Source organism: Dasypus novemcinctus, chromosome 23 (assembly GCF_030445035.2).
Source record: "Dasypus novemcinctus isolate mDasNov1 chromosome 23, mDasNov1.1.hap2, whole genome shotgun sequence".
Lineage (NCBI taxonomy): Eukaryota > Metazoa > Chordata > Mammalia > Cingulata > Dasypodidae > Dasypus > Dasypus novemcinctus.
In genome coordinates this window covers 62,437,875-62,458,839 of record NC_080695.1, presented here as the reverse complement: position 1 = coordinate 62,458,839, position 20,965 = coordinate 62,437,875, and the positions used below count along the sequence as shown (strand labels likewise).

The following is a 20,965-nucleotide window of genomic DNA, read 5'->3' as shown; positions in this document are numbered from 1 at the left end:
GGAGGGTCCAGGGTTCAATCCCAGGGCCTCCTGACCCATGTGGTAAGCTGGTCCATGCACAGTGGTGCCGCACAAGGAGTGCTGTGCCTCGCAGGGGTGCCCCCGCGTAGGGGTGTCACATGTGCAAGGAGTGCACCCCACAAGGAGAGCCGCCCTGCGTGAAAAAAGTGTAGCCTGCCCAGGAATGGCACCACACAGAGAGCTGATGCAGCAAGATGATGCAACAAAAAAGAGAGTTTCCCAGTGCCACCAAGTAATGCAAGCAGACACAGAAGAACACACAGCAAATGGATACAGAGAGCAGACAATGCGGGGGAAGGGGAGAGAAATAAATAAAAAAATCTTAAAAAAAAAAAAAAGGAGGCACTGGGAATCGAACCAGGAACCTCCCATGTGGTAGGCGGTAGCTCAATCACTTGAGCCACATCTGCTCCCCAAAGCATGGCATATTTTTAAGAATATATTTTCATCTATAGTTCAAGTAAAGCTTTATTAAGTGGTAAACACTTTTAACAGTACAGAAATAGAAGTTTCAAAAACATACATTCAGAACACCTGCTGTTCAAATAATTTTTTTTCAAAACCAGGTGGAGGAGTGTGATAAAATCCACTGAACTGGCAATCCAAAATTGCACTCTCATCCACACAAACGACTGGACCCACTGTCCCTCATACCTGACGCTGGACAATGCGTACTTCTTCCATTCAAATATACACTTAGCTCTACGTGGTCACAGGTAATCCCCACCACCTGTCCCTCCTGGGGAAGGCAGCCTGTTTTTCCCCTCACTGTTGAGGTACAGTGCTCCATCACGCCTCATCACCAGGCTATGCATGTTTCAGCCAAGGGGAACGTGATTAAAATTCACTTTGAGTTGCAAATCCAATACCCCAGTGTATTAGTCAGCCAAAGGGGTGCCGATGCAAAATACCAGAAACCGGTATTTATTATAAAGGGTATTTATATTGGGGTACATATTTTAAAGGGTATTTATCTGGGATAGGAGCTTACAGATACCAGGCCATAAAGCATAATTTCCTTCACTCACCAAAGTCTATTTCCACGTGTTGGAGCAAGATGGCTGCGTATGGTTGTGAAGGTTCAGGCTTCCTGGGTTCCTCCCTTCCAGGGTCTTGCTTCTCTCTGGGTTCAGGGTTCCTTCCCTCAGGGCTTGCTTCTTCCTGGGTTCAGGGTTCCTCTCTTCCTGGGGTTTGCCTCTCTTTCCTCTGTGAGCTTACTTCCCAGGGCACCATCTTAAGACAGCGTTGGCGGCGGACTTGGCCCAGTGGTTAGGACATCTGTCTACCACATGGGAGGTCTGCGGTTCAAACCCCGGGCCTCCTTGACCCATGTGGAGCTGGCCCATGCGCAGTGCTGATGCGTGCAAGGAGTGCCCTGCCACGCAGGGGTGTCCCCCGCGTAGGGGAGCCCCACGTGCAAGGAGTGCACCCCGTAAGGAGAGCCACCCAGCACGAAAGAAAGTGCAGCCTGCCCAGGAATGGCGCCACACACACGGAGAGCTGATACAACAAAAAGAAACACAGATTCCTGTGCCACTGACAACAACAGAAGTGAACAAAGAAGACGCAGCAAATAGACACAGAGAACAGACAACCGGGGTTGGGGGGAGGGAGAGAAATAAATAAATAAATCTTTAAAAAAAAAAAAAAGACTTCAGTATCAAACTCCTACATCAAAACTCCAACGTTAAGAACCCTCAGCTCTGTCCCCTGCCCTGCCTTTTATCTGCGAGTCCCCACCCACCAAAGGGTGGGGACTCAACACCCTAATGACATGGCCCAATCAAAGCCCTAATCATAACTCAATCATGCCCAGTTATAGACCAGATTTCAAACCTAATCCAATATCTATTTTTGGAATTCATAACTATATCAAACTGCTACACCCAGATGCCTGTGGACTGGATTTTGAATTCTAAGTAGCTTTTGTTTCGAGGTAAAGGTGCGCTGGCTAAACGACCCCGCTTCCACACATCTTCTTCCGTTTTTCACAGTGGCAACACCTGTCCCCGTGTGCTGTGTGTCCAGCTGCACGGCCGGCATCTCCTTCAGGGGGACGAGCCCGTCCCCCCGTCCCGGCAGCTCCGCAGGCGGCATAACACTGAGTGGCCGCAGCACGGGGCCCACCAACAGTGCTGCCGCCGCCCCAGGAACCTAGAGTTAATTTTTTTTTATATGGTATGGGATAGGGGTCCAGCTTCAGTCTGTTGTATGTGGATATCCAGTTTTCCCAGCACTATTTTTTGACAAGATCTTTCCCCAATGAATGTAACTGGCACACTCATCAAAAATCAGCTGGCCACTGACATGTGGGTTTTTTTCTGAACTCCCAATTCCATTCTATTCTTCTGCTCTATATGTCTATCTTTACACTGGTACAAAGCCAATGGCTTTGTAGTAAGTTCTGAAACTGGGAAGTAAGAGACCTCCAACGTGGTTCTTCTTTTTCAATAATGATTTGATTATCTGGCAGCCCTTGTGATTCCACATGAATTTGAAGATCAGCTTTCCCACTTCTGAGGGGAAAAAAAGCTGCTAGGATTTGTTTTTAAAAAAAGATTTCCCCACCCCCCTCACTGTTTGCACTTGTTGCCTGCTTGTCTTCTTTTTAGGAGGCACCAGGAACCGAACCCAGGCCCTCCCATGTGGGAGGGAGGTGCCCAATCGCTCCAGCCACCTCCACTCCCAGCTGCTAGGATTTTGCAGGTGTTGTGTTGAATCTGTAGATTGCTTTGGGTAGGAGTGACATCATAACAATGTTGTCTTCCTGACCATGAACAAAGGCTATTTTGCCATTTATTTAGATCCGCTTTTACTTCTTTCGGCAGGTTTCAATGTACAAGTCTTTCATCTCCTTGGTTAAATTTATTATTTTAAGTATTTTATTGTTTTAGGAGCTATTGTGAATGGAATTGTTTAGAAAATTTCCATTTCAGAATATCCTTTGCTGGCATATAGAAACTGATTTTTGTGTGTTAATCTTACAGTTTATAACTTTGTTAAGTTTGTTTACCAGTTCTAATAGTTTTCTCATGGATTCTTTGGAATTTTCTATGTAAAGGATCATGTCATCTATGAATAGAGTTTTACATCTTCCTTTCCAATTTGGATGTCTTTTATTTTTAATTGTTTTCTTGCCTAATTGCTCTGGCAAGGTCTTTTAGAATAATGTTGAACAGCAGTGGTGAGAGCAGATATCCTTGTCTTTTTCCATCTCAGGGAGGTGTTCGGTCTTTCACCATTGAGTATAATGTTAGCTGTGGGTCTTCCATATATTATGCCCCTTATCATGTTAAGAAAGTTACCTATATTCCTATTTTTCTGAGTGTTTTTATTATGAAAGTATGTTGGATTTTGTTAAATGCCTTCTCTGCAGTCACTGAGATGGTGACTTTCCCCCTTTCTTTCTGCTAACGGTGCTGTATTACATCGATTTTCTTGACCCACTCTTGCATTTCTTGGATAAATCCCACTTGGTCATGGTATAGAATTCTTCTAATGTGTTGTTGGATCCTATTTGCCAGAATTTTATTGAGGATTTGTGCATCTGTATTCATATGCAAAATTGGCCTTTGGTTTTCTTTTCTAGTGATGTCTTTATCTGGCTTTGGTATTAGCATTAATGTCGGCATCATAGAATGAGTTAGGGATTGTTCCCTCCAGTATTTTGAAAAAGTTTGAGAAGGATTGGTATTAATTCCTTTTTGAATGTTTGGTAAAACTCAACAGTAAAGCCATCTGGTCCTGGATTGTTCTTTGTTGGGAGGATTTTGATTACTGATTTAATTTCTTTGGTCTGTTGAGAACTTCCTTTTTTACTTTAGTCAGTTTAGCTAAATTGTATGTTTCTAGGAATTTGTCCATTTCCTGTAGACTATCTAATTTATTGGCATACAACTGTTCACAGTATTCTCTTACAATACTTTCAATTTCTGCAAGAGCACTGGTAATGTCCCCCTTTCATTTCTAATTTTAGTGCTCCCCCTACTTTTTTCCAGTCTAGCTAAAAACTTGTCAATTTTTTTGAACTTTTAAAAAAAAAATTTGGTTTCATTGATTCTTTGTTTTTCTATTGTTTTATTTATCTCCATTTAAACATTATTTCCTTTCTTCTGCTCCCTTTGGGTTTCATTAGCTCTTCTTTTTCTAGTTCCTCCAGGTATGAAGTTAGGTTATTGATTTGTGATATTTCTCCTATTTTAATATAGGCATTTACAGCTATAAATTTCCTTCTAAGTACTGCCTTTGCTGCATCCCATAAGTTTTGGCATGTTGTGTTTTAGTTTTCATTCATCTCTGAGTATTTTCTAATTTCTCTTGTAATTCTTCTTTGACTCATTGTTTAAGAGCATGTTGCTTAATTTCACATATTGGTGAATTTTCCAATTTTCCTTGTGTATGATATTTAGCTTCATCCTATTGTGGTCAAAGAAGATGCTCTGTATAATTTCAGTCTTTTTGAATGTGTTGAAATTTGTTGATTGGAGAGTTTAATTCATTTATACTCAGTGCAATCACTGATAAGCCAGGACTTACTTCAGGCCAGTTGTCATTTGTTTCTTGTGGCCTAATACCTTTTTTGTCCCTCTTTTCCTTCATTGCAGCCTTCTTTTGGGCATAGTTGACCTTTGGTAATGAAACAGATTGATCCTCATTTTCACTTCTGTATATACTTTAAATACTTTCTTTGTGGTTACCATGGGTTTTATATTTAACAACCAAATTTTAGAGCCAGCTAATTTAAAAAGATATCAACTTAACTCCAATAGCATACACAGTTTCTGCTCCTATACCCCTCCACTTCCCCCAAAATTGTTTTTGTTACACATTACCTCATTATATTTTGCATGTCAATAACATAGAAATAGAGTAGTGGGGTGAGGGGGGTGGGGGTATATGGGGACCTCATATTTTTAAAATGTAATATTAAAAAAATGAATAAAGACAAAAAAAAAAAAAAAACCTGAAGTGTGGCAAAGCATTGGCAAGTCTGTGGTCACAGTTCCTCTGAAGTCACAGTTGTAGTGTTAGGAGGGACTGCTAGGGGATTCCTGAAATCTCTTCTCCCCCTTTTCCTTAGCAAACAAACCTTCAGTTTTTAACTGGCTGCCCCCTGTCTCTGTTACCAAAGTGTGGCCATGTGTTTCAATTCTGGATTCTGGGATGTAGGTAAAGCACAGTCTAGGGTGTGGCTCCCAAGAACTCTCCTTATCGTGGGGAGGCACACTCTTTTTTTGTCCCTTCCTCTTCCTATGGCTGGAATGGGGACAAGATGCTTGAAGCTTGCATAGTCATCTTGGACCACGAAGGAAAACCAAGACATGCGGACAGGAGAGCAGCAAGATGGAAGATGACTGGGTCCTCATGAACCTTGTAGAGACTCCTTACAAGACTGCCTATCTTCAGGCTGCTCTTACATGAGAGAGGGAAATAAATGTCTATATTGTTTAAAAAATATATATATATATATATATAACAGAAATATGATTATTTCTTATTCAATTGTATTCTAAATGTTGTAAATGTAAGAAGTAGAGTTACATACTAAGAATATAGCAACATTGCCTTTACTGTTATCCATGTGGCCACCTTTGCGGAAGAGCTGTTTCTTCATACAGTGTGAAGTTCTCTACCGTCCTTTCCTTTCAACCAGAAAAAGTCCCTTTGTCATTTCTTGCAGTGCTGGTCTCGTGGTGATTAATTCCCTTACTTTTGTTTACCTGCAAATGTCTTAAACGCTCCCTTCATTTTTGAAAAACTGTTTTGCTGGACATGACAAGTGCCAGACATGACAAAATGCTGGAAATGGCTGGGCATTTTTCTCTTTCAATACTATAAATGTTTTCCCACTGCCTTCCTGCCTCCATGGTTTCTGATGAGAAATCGACGTTTAACCTTATTGAGGATCCTTTGTATGTGACAAATTTCCTGTCCCTTGTTGCTTTCAGAACTTGCTGTCTTTGGTATTTGATGTTTTGATTAAGAAAAGTCTTGGTGTGGGTCTATTGGTTTATCCTATTTGGAATTTGCTGGACTTCTTAGATGTGTATTTTCATGTCTTTTGTGATATCTGGGAAGCTATCAGCCATTATTTCCTCAAATATTCTTTCTGCTCCCCTTTCCTTCCTCAATTCTTTGGGACTCCTTTAATGCATTTATTGGTATACTTCACGTGGTCCCAAAGGCCCTTGGGCTCTGATCACTTTTTTCACCCAGTTTTTTCTCTATCTGCTCTTCAGACTGTATGATTTCCATTGTCCTGTCTTCTAGTTCACTGCTTCTTTCTTTCTGCCTGTTCAAATCTGCTACTGAATGCCTGTAGTGTATTTTTAATCTCCTTTATTGTGTTTTGTCTTTTTCTTAAAGTTCAGTTTGGTTCCTTTTAAAAACGACTCATTCCTCCTTTTGTTCACACACGATTATCTTTAGCTCCTTTAGTTCTACTGAACTGATTTAGGAGATGTGAATGACTGGTTTTGATTAGTTGTCCCAATGTCTATGCTTCCTCTCTTTTAATATGTTTCTCTGCATGACTTGTGGTCTTTTGTTGATGTCTGGGCATTTGATTACTCTGATGTGTCCCAGTCCGTTTCTCCCTCTTCCCTAAGGTTTTAGAGATCATCTCCTGTGTGTCAAGGCTCCTTTCGACCCTCGCCCTGGTTTATATTGAACCTGTAGAACGGGCTGGGGTCAATCTCTCCTCTTCCCTCGGGTCTCTCCGAGGCTGCATCTTGTCCTGGGCATGCGCGGTAAGGCTGGGACGCCTCCCGTGCGCGCGGCTGTTTCCCTGGGCTGTTTCCCTGGGCGAGGGTTCCTCTCTCCCGCTCCTCCTGGAGTCTCGGGCCGTGCTCTTTGTGTTTGTGGTGCAGTTAGCTCAGCCCCACTACCCTGCTTTGGACCTCGTGGCCCTGCACAGCTGCAGGGCTCTGCCACCCCTCTCTGAGCGGCTTTTCTGCCCTCAGTAACTTCGGGGTGAGGGGAAGCGACTCCACAGGGCCAGATGACACTGCACGTTCCTTTAGGCGCACCAGTCACCAGAGACCAGGGACCCGGACCAGCCACCAGACTGGAGCCGAGGTGCGTCGGGCTGCAGGGCTGCCGGTGAATGAGCCTGCGCAGACCGTGGTCGTGGCTGCCCGTGAATGAGCCTGCGCAGACCGTGGTCGTGGCTGCCCGTGAATGAGCCTGCGCAGACCGCGGTCGTGGCTGGGGGGGGGGCGGGGAATGAGCCTGCGCAGACCGTGGTCGTGGCTGCCCGTGAATGAGCCTGCGCAGACCGTGGTCGTGGCTGCCTGTGAATGAGCCTGCGCAGACCGTGGTCGTGGCTGGGGGGGGGGGGGGCGGGGAATGAGCCTGCGCAGACCGTGGTCGTGGCTGCCCGTGAATGAGCCTGCGCAGACCGTGGTCGTGGCTGCCCGTGAATGAGCCTGCGCAGACCGTGGTCGTGGCTGCGGCGCCTCAGGCCCGGGTCTGAACGTGGGGGTCGCTCACCCGCCTCCAGGGGTCGATGGTGGCCAGGGATCAGCAGTTAGGGTGCGCGCCGGCCTTGAGCCCCGCGGAGTCGCACAAGGGGCCGCGGGAAGCCGTGGAGGGGAGGAGCCCAGGGCGGGAACCGCGTCCATGGCTCTCCTATTTTTTGGTGTTTTCTTTCTTTCCCTTCCAGTTCAGCACTCCTTGAGTTGTTCTCTAGTCTCAATCATCTTCCAGAGATCTGGAGGTTGATTTTGCCCTTTTGTTTCTAAGGGGGCGTGTTCAGTAGGAAATGCTACACGGCAGTCTCGGTGACGTCACCGGTTCCTCTTTGATCTGATCTGATAGGCTACAGTGCTCTTTCACGGTGGTCTGAATTTGCGTTTCCCTAGTGGTTAGTGCTATTGAACAGCTTTTCATGTGCTTATTTGCCATCCGTATATCTTCTTGGGTAAAATGTCTCATATCTTTTGCCCATTTTCTAATTAGATTATTTTTTTACTGTTGAGTTTTGAAACTTCCTTATATATCTTAGATAGGAGTCCTTTGGCAGATATGGGTTTTGTACCTATTTTCTCCTGCTGCGTAGTTTGTCTCTGTATTACAGGGGCTTTCACAGAGCAAAACATTTTTAATTCTTTTTTTAAAAAATTTATTTCTTTCTCTCCCCCTTTTTCCCCCCACCCTGGTTTTCTGTTCTCTCTGCCTGTTTCTTGCGTCTTCTTTGTCCGCTTCTGTTGTTGTCAGCAGCACGGGAGTCTGTGTTTCTTTTTGTTGTGTCATCTTGTTGTGTCACTACTCCATGTGTGCAGCACCATTCCTGGGCAGGCTGCACTTTCTTTCGCGCTGGGCGGCTCTCCTTACGGGGCGCACTCCTTGTGCGTGGAGCTCCCCTACACGGGGGACACCCCTGCATGGCAGGGCACGCCTTGTGCGCATCAGCACTGCGCATGGGCCAGCTCCACACGGGTCAAGGAGGCCCGGGGCTTGAACCGCAGACCTCCCATGTGGTAGACAGACGCCCTAACCACTGGGCCAAGTCTGCCACCACCACCATTTTTAATTTTCATGAAGTCCAATTTATCTAGTCTTTTCTTTTATGGATCATGCTTCTGGTATCATGTCTAATAACTGTCCACCAAGCTGATAAGCATCAAGCCTGATGTTTTCTACGGGTACATTTTTCACTATAGATTTGGTTTATTTAATAGCTTTGAGACACTTTAGGTTTAATATTCCTCAAATCAGTTTGGGAAAATTGCATTTCTTTAGAAAATCACTTGATAGAAATTGTTTAGTGGTTTCTTAAAATCTCTATGGACCTGTAGCGTTGACCTCACTCATTCTTAGAAATGTTTGTCTTCTCACTCCCTTTTTCTTGATCCTCTCTATTTGTCATTTCCTTTTTCATTAATTTTTTTTTTTTGAGGTGCTGGGGATTGAACCTGGGACCTCTTAAGTGGGAAGATGGTGCTCAACCACTAGAGCCACATCTGCTCCCTTCATTAATTTCTCGTATCTTGGTTTCTTCCTTCTGCTTTTCTTGGTTTACACCAGGGTTCAGTACACATTTTCTGTGAAAGGCCAGATGGTAAATATTTTCAGTTCTGTGGGGCACGTGGTCTCTGTCGCAGCCCCTCAACTCAGCCCTCGTAGCATGGAAGCCACTGTAAGCAGCAGGCGTTGTTTGCTCCTCACCTGAGGGTCCATTAGTCATAAGTCATTTACAGACTGATCAATACTGAGAATTTACTTTATCTTTTCATGTTAATATTTGAACTGGGTATAAAATCAAACTTGACAGTAATTTCCGCTAATGGCTTTAAAGATTTATTGCACTGTCCTCTGTCACTGCTGGTAGATGGTCATGTCTACTTGTTGTTCCTGGAAAGCTCATCTTTTTCTTCCTCTTCAGTAGATTTTAAGACCTTCACTTTTGTTTTGCTGTAGTTCCATTCCGATGTATCTTGGTATGGATTGATTTAAAGTACTTGGGACACCTTGTGCTTCTTGAGGATTTGTGTCACTCAACTGTCTTAATTTTTTCATTCCGTAGTTTCCGGTAGACTCGTTAGACCCTCTCGTCTCATTGTCCCTCTTTCATTAGTTTCCTCTTCTGCTGGTGGACCAATGGTTAAGTTTTAAGTCTCAGTGATTATCTTTCTCTTCTAGAAATGCCTGATGTTATGCTTAGCATTTTCAACTCCTTTAGGTGTTCAGTAGCCTCAGCCTGAAGCTCTGGTCTAGCTCTGTGGCTGGTTGAAGTCAGTGTCTCCCACACCTACTGATGGGGCTTCCGCGAGGAGCCATGTCTAGGCAGATCTCCCTTAATGCACTTCACAGATACTGCGATTTTTTTTTCTCACAAATTGCAGGTTTGCAGCAACCCCGTGTCAAGCACGTCTATCGGCACAATTTCTCCAAAGTCATGTGCCTCTGTGTCATATTTAATTAGGCTACATACATTGTTTTTTTTTTAGATATAATGCTATTACACACTTAATCCACAGCATAGCGTAAACAGAATTCTTACCTGCACTGGGAAACTAAAATTCGTGTGACTTGCCCTATTGCCGTGATCGGGAACCGAACCCACGAGATCGTCACGACCTGCCCGTACAACCTGGTTGAAGGTGTGTCCTGAGGTTTCCAGGCGCTGTAGGAAGTGGTTGTGCAAACCCCGTGCAGCAGGTCTGTGGTTTTAAGTCTTCTGAAGGCAGCAGCACCTCACCCCCATGTGCCAGAGGCCCTGTGGCTCGCTAGAACTGGCCCGGGTGGGGCTTTAGGCCTCTTCCTTCTTCTAAGTATCCCTTTGCGCACAGATGTTTTGCTGACACGCAGCGCACTGTGTGACAATCGAGGGCAGAGGTCAGCCAGCCGGGGCAGCTTACCTCAGCATGGGGGTCCCGGGGCACGCAGCCCTGGGTGCACAGGTGGATGTAGCTGGAGGCGAGGCTGCAGGCAGGCTGGAGCGCCTGGGTGCCACAGGTGTCCCGGGTGCACGGGCTGAGGAACGGGCAGGGTCCACCTGCAACCCAGCGCCACGGTCAGACCTGCCCCCCCCCCCCACGTCCCTGGGCGCAGCTCCGCGGAGCTCGGGGGGCCTGGCCGCTGCCTCACGCTTACACCCTGAAGCAGCTCTCTAGGCAGGACTGGGGGTCCCGGAAGAAGGCCTGGCAGGCAGGGTTGGGGCTCGAGCAAGCCTGTCGCGTTGTCTCTGTGGTCCCGCAGCCTCCCCCCACCTGGCAGACAAACACGCCTCAACCCCCACCCCCTTCTTCCGCGGGGAGGCTCAGCCAGGCGAGTCACCGCTGCACAGCACGCGGGCCAGCCCCGCTCCCCCCACCCTGTGACAAGCGCCCTTGAAAGCCCCGGCTGGGACCCCTCCTGCAGCCTCGATCGCCGCCCCCAGCCCCCGGGCCGCCCCCGCCACCTCCCGCCACCTGCCAGGCGCGGGCGAGCTCCTCCGGGCTGCTGGCCACCGAGCCGTCAGCGCCGGCTCATCCGCGGCCTCCTTGTCGTGGGTGCCCGAAAGGCCGACAGCGACCCCTGCAGGGCGGGGGGAGGGCAGGGGTTCCGCGCTCCCCTGGGGGCCCGCGGGAGGCGCCCACCGGGTCTCGCCCCCGCACCTGCCCCCTCCCCCCTGCTCTACCCTCCGTCAGCGGGGGGAGAAGGGGCCTGAGGACGGCAAGGGCGCCCCCACCCAGCCACTCTCCACGCCCAGCTCCACCTCCCTGGGGCCGCCTTGCCTGACAAGGGGCTGCGCGGGAGAGCTGACCTCACCCTCGGGCGGCTGCTCCCAGCCGGGTGGGGGGGGGCACGCTATAGGGTCAGAAGGCCCCGAGTTCCAACCCCGGCCTAGAAGGAGACTCCCTTAGGTCACCGGTACAACTATCAGGAGGATTAAATGAGAACTTGCACGGAACACACGCGTGGCAATGCTAGAAACCAGGCAAGGGGACAAAGCCGTTCCAGCCAGGAGGCGTCAAGACGCAGCCACCGAGGAGGGCGGGTCCCCGGCTGGGAGTGGTCAGAGGAGGAGGAGTGAGCTGCCCACCGGGTTCCTGCCAATTCCCAGCCTTCCGCCCGAGGCCACCAGCCCCAGGGAGACACGGCCGGCCGCCGTCCCGGGTCTCCTGAGGACAGCGGGACCGTGGCCCAGGGGCCCGTCCTTCCCCGGCCCTGCAGGCACACTGTGCTCCAGCCAGAGGCTGGCCCAGGCCAGGCCCAGCAGGGGCCCCGGGGCCGGACCCACCGTGGTGCCAGAGGTCTACGGTCAAGCTGCCGAGGCTGGCCCGGACGTCGCAGGACACGGAGACGCCGTCCCCACCGGCCAGCTCGACCCTGGCCACGTCCCTCCTCCCCTCGGCAGGAGGTGGCGGGGGAGTGGGGGGAAGTGCTCCCCAGGCGGGGGTGCGTTGGACAACCTGGAGGTCTTGGGGCCACGGGGGCGCTGAGCGGGACGACAAACCCCGGGGCTGCCCTGATGGGACCGTCGCTACTGGGGACGCAGTACGGGGTCTTCAGCCTGCACAGGGGCTGGCTCAGCGGGGAACGGGAGCAATCTAGGTGAGAATGCCAACCCCCCCCCAGGACAACTGAACAAATAAATCTGCGAAATGGCAGGTAAATAAATGCTTCGAGCTGCTTCCCCCACAGCAGAGGGAGCCCTCCTCCAGGCTGCCCGCCCTCCTCCAGGCTGCCCGCCCTCCTCCAGGCTGCCCGCCCTCCTCCAGGCTGCCCGCCTCCTCCAGGCTGCCTGCCTGCAGCTCCTCCTCTCCCCGCACCCGCACTCCTGCCCAGCACCTTACAAGCCTCCAGCCCCATTTCTCTGGTCCTCTCGAGAAGGAAATTTCTGGAGTGGCCTTTTGTTACCCTCTCCACTTCCTCGTTTCCTTTTCCTCCTCCACCCCCACCACATCACCAAAGACCCCGAGGGGCCACCCTGCAGTCGGCCCGACGGCAGCGCCCTCTTCCTTCCAGTTGTCCCCTGCCTTACAGCTCGGCCTCCTCACTTCTCGGGGGGCTGCAGACCGGGCCCCCGGGTGTCCTGCACCCCACATCAGACGCCCGTGCCCCACCGTCCCCTCAGCACACATCCTCGGGGCCCCCAGCCCCCAGGCGGAAGGGGTCCTCCCACCCACCTCGGTAACTGGCCCAGGAGACGCCCGTCAGGCCAGAGCACCCGGTTCCCCATCAGGACGAATCCAGCTTTGCTGGGCAGGTGCTGACACCTACAGGCGGCTGGCCCGGGGCAGCGCGCTCGGGGCAGGGGTGGGCTGCCTGCGGGCGGCTGGAGGCCCCGGGGAGCAAACCCGGGGAGCAAACCCGGGGTCTCGCGGAGAAGCAGCCCTGCCTCAGGGCTGCAGCGGCACCCCCCAGCTGAGGGCCCAGCCTGCGGCCCCCCTTACGGGCTCAGGCTTTCCAATCCCCACAAGCGCACGAGACCCCTTCAGCCAGCACCCACCCGCGTCGTCCCGGCGAGTCTGTCCTCGGAAGCGCCCCTACGGGGAGGGCACCAGAACTACCGCCCAGAGCGCCTCACGTGCGCTCCAGCTCCCCATCGAGGCAGGGCCTCGGGTCCGTCCCCAGGGCCTCCTGCCCCTGCACAGCCGCCGGAGCCCCGGGAACCCCGGGCTTCGAGGTGATGGGAGTTCTCGGGGCGCCCTATGGTGAATCGGCTCCGGCCAGTGTGGCCACAGACAGGCCTGGAGCTCTGGCCCCTGCTACAACACATTCTGCTGCGTGTGAAAGGCCAGTCACAAAACCACGGGCATGTGCGCGTCCATCTATGTGAAATGACCAGAGGAGGACAGAGAGCAGGCGGGCGGGAGCAGGGGAAGCCGAGGGCGGTGGCCAGTGGGTGAGGCGGCTCTGGAATTGATTGGGATGAACGCACAACCCGGCGACTCGACTAAAAGCCACTGAATTGTGCCCTTTAACTGGGGGACCTGGATGGTACGTGGATCTATTTCAGTAAAGCTGTGAAAGAAAAAAAGGCACAAAGAAGGAAAGGAGGAAGACAGGAAGGAAGGAAAGAGAAGAAATACGTATTTATCATTAAAAATAAGTCTAGGGGAGCGGATGTGGCTCAAGCAGGGAGCGCCCGTCTCCCACACAGGAGGTCCTGGGTTTGGTTCCTGGTTCCTCCTAAAGAAAAACAGACAGACAACAAGTGAAAACAAACAAAACAACAAGCAGACAACAAGCACAAAGAGCAAAAACAAACAAAACGAAACGATGAGCAAAAAAAAAAAAAGAAATGAGCGAGCAGACGAGGGAGCCGTCTCAGGGGTGGGAGTCTAGGGCACAGGCTCCCTGGGAAATGCAGGGAGGGGCCGTGAGGCCCTGGCTCTGTGCCCTTTGTGGGGGCCAAGCAGGGGCCGGTGTGACCCATCCTGCCACTGAGCAGCGGCTTTGGGGGTCTGGCCAAGTGGGAACGGGCAGGACCGGCCCTGGGCCCTCCGGCCCCCGCTGGCCTTGCAGGGAGCCTCCGCCGACACAGCTGGTGGAGTGACGCTCCGTGCCCAAGGACGCATGGCCGGGGGTGGACCTACAGTCACCAGGCTGCTCCTGGGCCTCCCTGCCCAAGCCTCCACGTTCTCACGTGTGCGATTACAAACACCCCCCACTCCCACTGATAAGCCGCTCCTTACCCACCCCAGGGGCCAGCCCCCCCCCCCCAAGGATTGGAGACACCCCCTCCTTATCTCGTTTCATTCTCAGCTCCCCTTCCCGCCGGCACGTGGCCGCCTCCACCTCACAGGTGAGGAAACTGAGTCCCGGAGAGCTGGGAAGACCGGCCCGGGCCACACGGCTGGAGCTGGGCCGGGCGCAGACTCCCCAGGGGCCCCGAGCCCCCCAACGCGGTCCGGCCCGGCCCTGGGCAGCGGGCCCTGCCGCGGGGAGCTGGACTCCACCAGCGGCTTCCGGCGGCCGCACAGGGGGCCTGCCCCCGCTTCTCCAGCCGGGTCCTCCGGGAGGTGCCGGCCTGGCGCCCTGACCCCCTTGCCCCAGCCTGGGTGGGTCCTAAACCCCGGGCCTGGCCCAGGAGGACCTGGAAGAGCCCGGCCGCCCCTCCAGCCCGGCACCCTGCGGCAGCGTGTCTGCCCCGCAAGGTCCTTGCTGCAGAGGGCAGAGGCATGCGGGGGGCGGGGGTCCCCGGGCCCGGGCAGGACCCGCATTCAGAGGGGCTCCCAGCAGGCGCCATTTGGGCCGGTAGCGCTCGGCCAGCACGCGGGTCCCGTGCAGCGCGCAGCGGCCGCAGCAGCTGCTCTCCACCGGGTGGCCGGTCCCCCGCGCCAGGTCCAGGGGCTCGTCCCCCGCGGGCAGCAGTGGCAGCGTCTTCACCGCTGAGTGGTTCCTGCGGGGACAGGCGGTGGGGAGCTGGGGGCCCCCGGCAAGCACCCATGTCCCCCGAGCCTCGCTGGCCTCGGCCGTGGCTCGGGGACTGTCACGGTGCCCCAGAGTTCCTCGTAGGGAAGGACCTGCAAGAGCTGGGGGGGGGAACGGGGGCCGCGGCTGAGACGGGGTGGGGGGACGGACGTCAGTGGGGGTGGGCCGGGGGCGGCAGGCCCCCTTCAAGGACACAGACGCCTGACCTCGTGTCGGTGGCTGAGCGGATGCTCCGTCCCTGGGGTATTGGTCAGCGGGTGGGGGCTGGGGGTGGACACCCAGGGGGGCCGGATGGGGGCAGGTGCTCCCACCTCGGCGCGGAGCCCCGAGCCGCAGGCCCGCCAAGCCAAGAAGCCTGGAGCCGGGGGTCTCAGAGGTGTGTGTGTTTGGGGGGGGGGGGGGGGCGCGACTCTGGAACTTTCCCGGGATGGAGAAGGGGAGGTCAGGTCGACCGTGTGGGAGCTGGAGGGGCTGGAGACCCCGCGCGCAGCGGGTTTCAGGGAGAAGACGAAGGCGTCATGGCCCCCTTGGGCCGGCAGACGCGCTCTGCCCATTAGAGCCCTGGGGGGACATCACTGTCCCCCAGGATGCCCGGACAGCCAGCAGCCCCGGCAAGGATGGCCCACACAGCCCCCTGCTGCTCGAGTCCCTCTGCCGCAATGCCCCCGGCAACCGGCCCTCACTGAGCAGCCCGCGGGGGGCGGCTCCCGTCCCTGCTGGCAGCTGCGCCGGCCCGTGCTCCGAGAGCAGGGCAGGGGAGCCGCTGCGTAGCGGGTGCGGCCGGGATGCCTGCCTTGCGTTCTTACCCACCCGAAGGCCACCTTCCCTGGTGAACAGGTGGGGAAACTGAGGCACAGAGCCTGGCCCCAGGGTGGCCCCCATTAGAGGGAGGGCTGGATTCTAGGTTTTCCCGTCCCGAGGCCTCAGTGCAGCTGGGGGGAGGGGGGGGGCGGCGGTGCCCGCTCTGGGCCCCGTCCTGGAGAGGCGCAGGGCGCACACGGGCCTGTCGCCGAGGCCGGCTCTGCAGCTTCTGGGGTGTCCCCTCTGCTCCCCCCGGATTGCCTCGCCCCTGCGCGCCCGCCGCCCGCCCTCAACCCAGTTCCGACGGCGCCTCCCACTCGACCTGTCCAGGAAGGAGCGCCCGACGCCATCCCTCCACCCCCAGAGATGCCCACACCCCGGCCCCAGGACTGTGGGGCCCGGTAAAGGGTCTCAAGATGGGGGAGGTTGGCCTGCTCATCGAGGGGGGCCCGGCGCGGCCACAGGCGTCCTCGTGCCAGGGAGGCGGGGGCAGAGTTGGAGGCTGGCCCTGGGAGGACGGGCACAGCGCGCGGAGGAAAGGCTGCCGGGCCGGGCGACGGGCGGGGGCCGCGGGCCCCGGCACCTGGGCGGCCACGGCTGCAAACCGGTGGTCCCCTGCGGCCTCCGAAGGAGCCGGCCTGCTGCACTTGACCTTGGCCCAGTGAACCTGCACAGACCTCCGACCCCCAGAACGGAGGAGAATGGATCTGTGTGATTTAAAGCTGCCAAGTCTGCGGTCATTTGTTGCAGAGGCTCAGAGGCTCAGACACGGTGCAGCCCGCTCCACCTGCCCCCACCCGGCCCCAGGCCAAGCCCCCGGAGCGGTCCTTGGCTCCTGTCTTCTATGCCTCGTCTTCTCCCCCCAGTGGTCAGCAACTCCTGCAGCCTTGACCTGCGCCACACCCAGGGCGAGTTCACAGCACACAAACGGCCACACCAGTGACCGCTCTCAACCAGGCTCCCTGCATCTACACACGCCCCGCCCCCAAAGTCTTTTTTCTCAACACAGGAACCAGGAGGGTCCTTCTAAATGAGTAGCTTTGCCGTTCCCCAGCCCCTCCACCCCGCCCCCTTCCTTTCCGCCCTGTGCTGGGGCCCCTGCCCTCCCTGAGCTTCTACAAACAGGCCAGGCCTGTAGCCCTCCCTGCCCTGGGGCCTTTGCACAGGACCTGCCCTCGCCTGCAGCTCTCTTCCCCACACCCGGAGGCTCCGTGAATGGCTCCTCCCCCTGGCTGGAGTCCTCCAGGGAGATCTCCCCGGCCGCCTCACCAAGTCCGCCCCGTCCAGCCCCCCCCCCCCCGGCCCACCGCCTGGCTTTGGGTCTACAGCATTTGCCACTGAACTCACTAGATCAGGGTTGGCAAATCATGACCCACAGGCCAAACTCAGCCTGTGGCCTGTTGTGGAATGGCCTGTGAGCTGAAAGTGGGTTTTACATTTTTAAAGGGTTATTTGAAGGAAAAAAAAAGGCCACTAAGTGACAGGGACTGTTTGGCCTGCAAAGGCTAACGTATTTACTATCTGGCCCTTTGCAGACGTTTGCTGACCTTAGTGCAGACAATTTATTTAGTGTGTGTCATGTGTGTCTCCCCCCAGGAGCAGAAGCTTCCTGGAGCTTCTGTCTATCTTGTTCATGGCTCGATCCCTAGTGCCGGCACACAGAAGGCGCTCACTAACGTCTGGAATGAAGAACAAGCCTCAGTTTCCCCATCTGTAAAGTGGGGTGGAAATGCGCTGTGGTCTGTCACGGGGCCGAGTTGACGACGGGTACTTGGGAAACGCCAGTCCTGAGCCTGAGACCCCTGCTCGAGAAGCTGGACAGCCGGACCAAGGGCTGGCCGAGCCTCCTCAGCGCTCTGGAGGGCTTGGTCAGCCCAGGAGAGCATCTGAGGGGGCGGCCTGGAGGGGGCGGGGGCTGGGCTCCAGGACGCCCTGCAGGGCTGCCCCGATGGGCCTCGGCCCGCAGCCATCGGCCGTGCGGGGCACCCAGACCCGCAGGCGCTGAAGGCCTCCCCAGCCCACTCCCGCCACTCCTCGTCCAGGGGCCGCAGCGCCACCTCCACACAGGCGTCCTTCGGCGTGGCCAGGGGCGCTGCGAGAGGCGGCACCCCCACCATGAGGCCTCGGGGCTCCCGGCTGGAGACGGGGCGCCACTGCCTGCAAACCGCCCTGTCCAGAGACCTCGGCCCTCGAGGAAAGAGGAAGGGGGAGGGGCAACAGAAATAAGGCTGCGGGCAGGAGAGCCGGGGCAGGAAGAGGGTCCTTGGAAAGGCCTGCTCACAAGCCGGCGCTGGGGACCTTGGATTTGGGGAGGGGCTCACCAGTTCCCTGACTGCCCTCTGCCCCTAAAGTGCTTCTGTGAAGCGGCAGGCGCGGAACTGCTTTCCTTCTGGAATTCCGCCACATGCCAGGTAGAAGCTGCGCACACGACCGACCCCCAGAAAGAACCCGGGGCACGAGTCTCCAAAGAGCTACCGAGGACGCGTGACGCGTGTCATCACAATTTGGTGCTGGGGAGTTAAGCACATCCCATGGGACTCCACTGGGAGAAGACTCTGGAAACTCGCCCCTGGCCTGCCCCGGGCTTCACCCCATGCAGCGTTCCCTCTGCTGATGGGGCTTTGGGTCTTTTCGTGGCAATAAATCATAGCCGCGAAGGTCACCACATTCCCAGTCCTGTGGGTCCTCATAGAGGATCATTGGGCCTGGGTGCTCGTGGGACCCCAGCACAGAGACGCCAGCAGGGTGAGGGGTCAGCGAACAGCCAGCCGAGCCCCGATCAGGGGGAAGCCCACCCCGGGTCTGCCCTGGAGCTTCTGGGCTGCAGGGACCGGGGGCTCCCAGGGCCACCGGGAAGGCGCTGGGGGTAGTGGCTTTTTGTCATCCAGGATGGAAGAAGCGTTCACATCCCACCCAGCTGCCAAAACAGACCCTGGAAACCCCCATGAGTGAGCCTGCTAGAAATAAGGCTGTACTCCAAAGAAATCAGGCAGGGACTGAGCGAACTCGGGCAGCAGACCCAAAAGAAATAAGGCAACGGGCATCGGGATGGGAGGTTGGGGACCTGCGAAGCCAGCGGGCCCAAGGACACGGGGGCTGTGGTCCTGGAGAAACAAGGCGGGGCCTCCAGGAAGGCAGGCTGCGGGCCCGCAGGAAGGAGGGTGGCCTTTCTGATGAAATCAGGCCTCGAGAGTGATCTAGCAGGCAGGGGCCTGGAAGGGGCCTGGACTTGGCCGTGGTGTCGCCCCCTTCGCCGCCACTCACGTCCAGCTCGGCCCACAGCTGCTCCAGCCCCTCAGCCAGCCCAGGCAGAGGGGCAGGTGATGCGTTCGCGTCGCCCTGGCCTGGCTCGGGCCCCACAGTACAGTCACCGCCCGGCCACCTGGCCGCACGGCCCCCAGCCCCACCCGGGACGGCCGCAGGAGGGGCCTCGCCACGCCGTCCAGGGGGCCCGCCGGCCGCACCTGGGCAGGGAAACCAAGGCAGGGTGAGCGGGGCAGCCCGGGGCCCTCTCTCCAGCCCCTCTTGCCTGGGGAGCAGGAGGCACAGGGTCTCCACTCCGAGCCCCCCACCCGCCCTCCCATTCTCCAAGCGTGCTCCAACCCGGTCTACCTGCCGGGCGCCGGAACCTTCTCACGTAGGTGTCCAAGTGGCGGATCTCCTCCTCTGGCTTGACCCGGGACCCAGCTGCCACCACACTGGACTGTGGGGACAGAGAAGCAGCCTGGAGGCTCCGGCAGGGCAGGCAGGGGGGCTCAACCGCTGACGGTGGGGCAGGGGCGACGTGGACAGAAGGGCCCTGGCGCCAGCCCTGGGGACCCGAGCAGGCCTGCCCTGGGCGGCCTGGCTCTGGTTTTCTTGGCACCCCTGAACCCCAAGGGCCCGGGGGCTCTGGGCGCTGAGGCCCTGCCTGGGGAGCAGTGACGCCCCCGCCCCCTCCCCAGCCCTCTCACCTCCACTTGGGCCAGCAGGGCGCTGGGGCAGCCACGGGCACCCGCACGGAGGCCTGGGTTGGCAGCCTGCACGTCAGGCGCCCAGGAGCTGGCCGGGTGCCTGCTGGCCTGGAAGAGCTCCTCCACCTCGGCTGCCCACCCAGGGCACAGGCCGCAGCACCGAGCACTCCCCTCGGCTCCCACTCTGCCCCGCTCCACAGTCCTCTGTAGCTCCCCAGTGCCCACTGCAGAGCCTCCAGGCTTTCCCACCGGAGGCCCTCGAACCTCACCACCTAGAAGCCCCCTGACCACCTAGAAGTGCTCCTTCACTGCTCTCCCAACAGCCCCCCCCCCGCCGCCCGGCCTCGCCAGACACGGCTCTGGCAGCGCAGGAAGGCCCTGGCCTCCGAGCCGGCGTCCAGTCCTAACAGGCCCGTCTCTGGTCTCCCCGAGTCGGGGCCACCCTGACCTGGGCGCCCGCACTCACCTGCCCCGTGCGCCACGGCCGCCCGGAGACAGGGGGCCGCCCGCAGCAGGGACAGCCTCACGCGCTCGGCCCCGCCGTCCCCGCGGCGCTCCAGCCGGGCCAGCTCCCGGAGGCCGAGGTGGAGACCTGCCCGGCAGGCCAAGCTGGGGGGCCTCGGGCCGTGCAGCTGGGGGGAGCCGGGGCCTGGCTGAGCCCCGCCCGCGGCCCGCGGCCCCCGGCCGGCCCTGCGTCCTCGCCCCGCACCGGCCCCAGGCCCAGGAGGTGGCACAGGGCACCGCCCCCACTGTCAAAGCTCCACTACGCGCCTGGGAGCCCACCCCCCCCAGCACCTCCCCCCCCAGCACCCACCCTCCTGGGGCGTTAGAAGTCACGCAGGCCCGGGCCTCCCTGAGCTTCTGCTTTAATTGGTCTGGCGGGGCCTGGGCCCCGGCATTTTAACCTCCCCAAGGCCCGGATGTCCCTGCATGCAGCTTTCTGTGTTTGCAAGGGAACCCCTGCAGGTATCGCAGCAAGTTCCAGGGCATGGTGGGGACGCCTGGCACAGAGCCCTGGACACCGAGCAGCTCTAACTGGCAGGGATCCATCCGAGGCAGGGGGGCACAGGACAGGTAAGTTTTGAATGGGGCGGGGCAAAGACAGGAAAGTTATGCGGAGGTCCAGAGCGAAGGCCCCCCCCCCCGGATGAGACCCTGCAGCAGGGGAAGCCAAGGAGCTGATCTAGTGGCACGGGGGTGGAGGAGTCACCCCTGGACTCAGCTGCTTTCTGGTCCAGTTGCTGCAACTAACAAGATGTGCAACCTTGAATAAGTGCCTCACCCTCTCTGGGCTTCAGTTTCAAAATCTGTAAAATGATGGAGAA

At 56.4% G+C, this 20,965-nt stretch overlaps 1 protein-coding gene and 1 pseudogene across 1 annotated transcript in view; both read right to left on the bottom strand.

Moving 5' to 3' along the window:
* Positions 1 to 546: 546 nt before the first annotated feature.
* Positions 547 to 3,502, bottom strand: LOC131275555 (SPRY domain-containing protein 7-like; annotated as a pseudogene).
* Positions 3,503 to 7,039: 3,537 nt separating this feature from the next.
* Positions 7,040 to 20,965, bottom strand: part of LOC131275554 (uncharacterized) — a 109,234-nt gene continuing 95,308 nt past the window's right edge. The window contains 14 exon segments of the mRNA XM_058286234.1: positions 7,040 to 7,132; positions 10,383 to 10,519; positions 10,939 to 11,040; positions 11,747 to 11,918; positions 14,674 to 14,854; positions 17,436 to 17,549; positions 17,551 to 17,594; positions 17,596 to 17,693; positions 17,696 to 17,823; positions 18,911 to 18,983; positions 18,986 to 19,151; positions 19,304 to 19,390; positions 19,641 to 19,771; positions 20,107 to 20,272. Coding sequence (XP_058142217.1) covers positions 7,040 to 7,132; positions 10,383 to 10,519; positions 10,939 to 11,040; positions 11,747 to 11,918; positions 14,674 to 14,854; positions 17,436 to 17,549; positions 17,551 to 17,594; positions 17,596 to 17,693; positions 17,696 to 17,823; positions 18,911 to 18,983; positions 18,986 to 19,151; positions 19,304 to 19,390; positions 19,641 to 19,771; positions 20,107 to 20,272 — 1,692 coding nt within the window.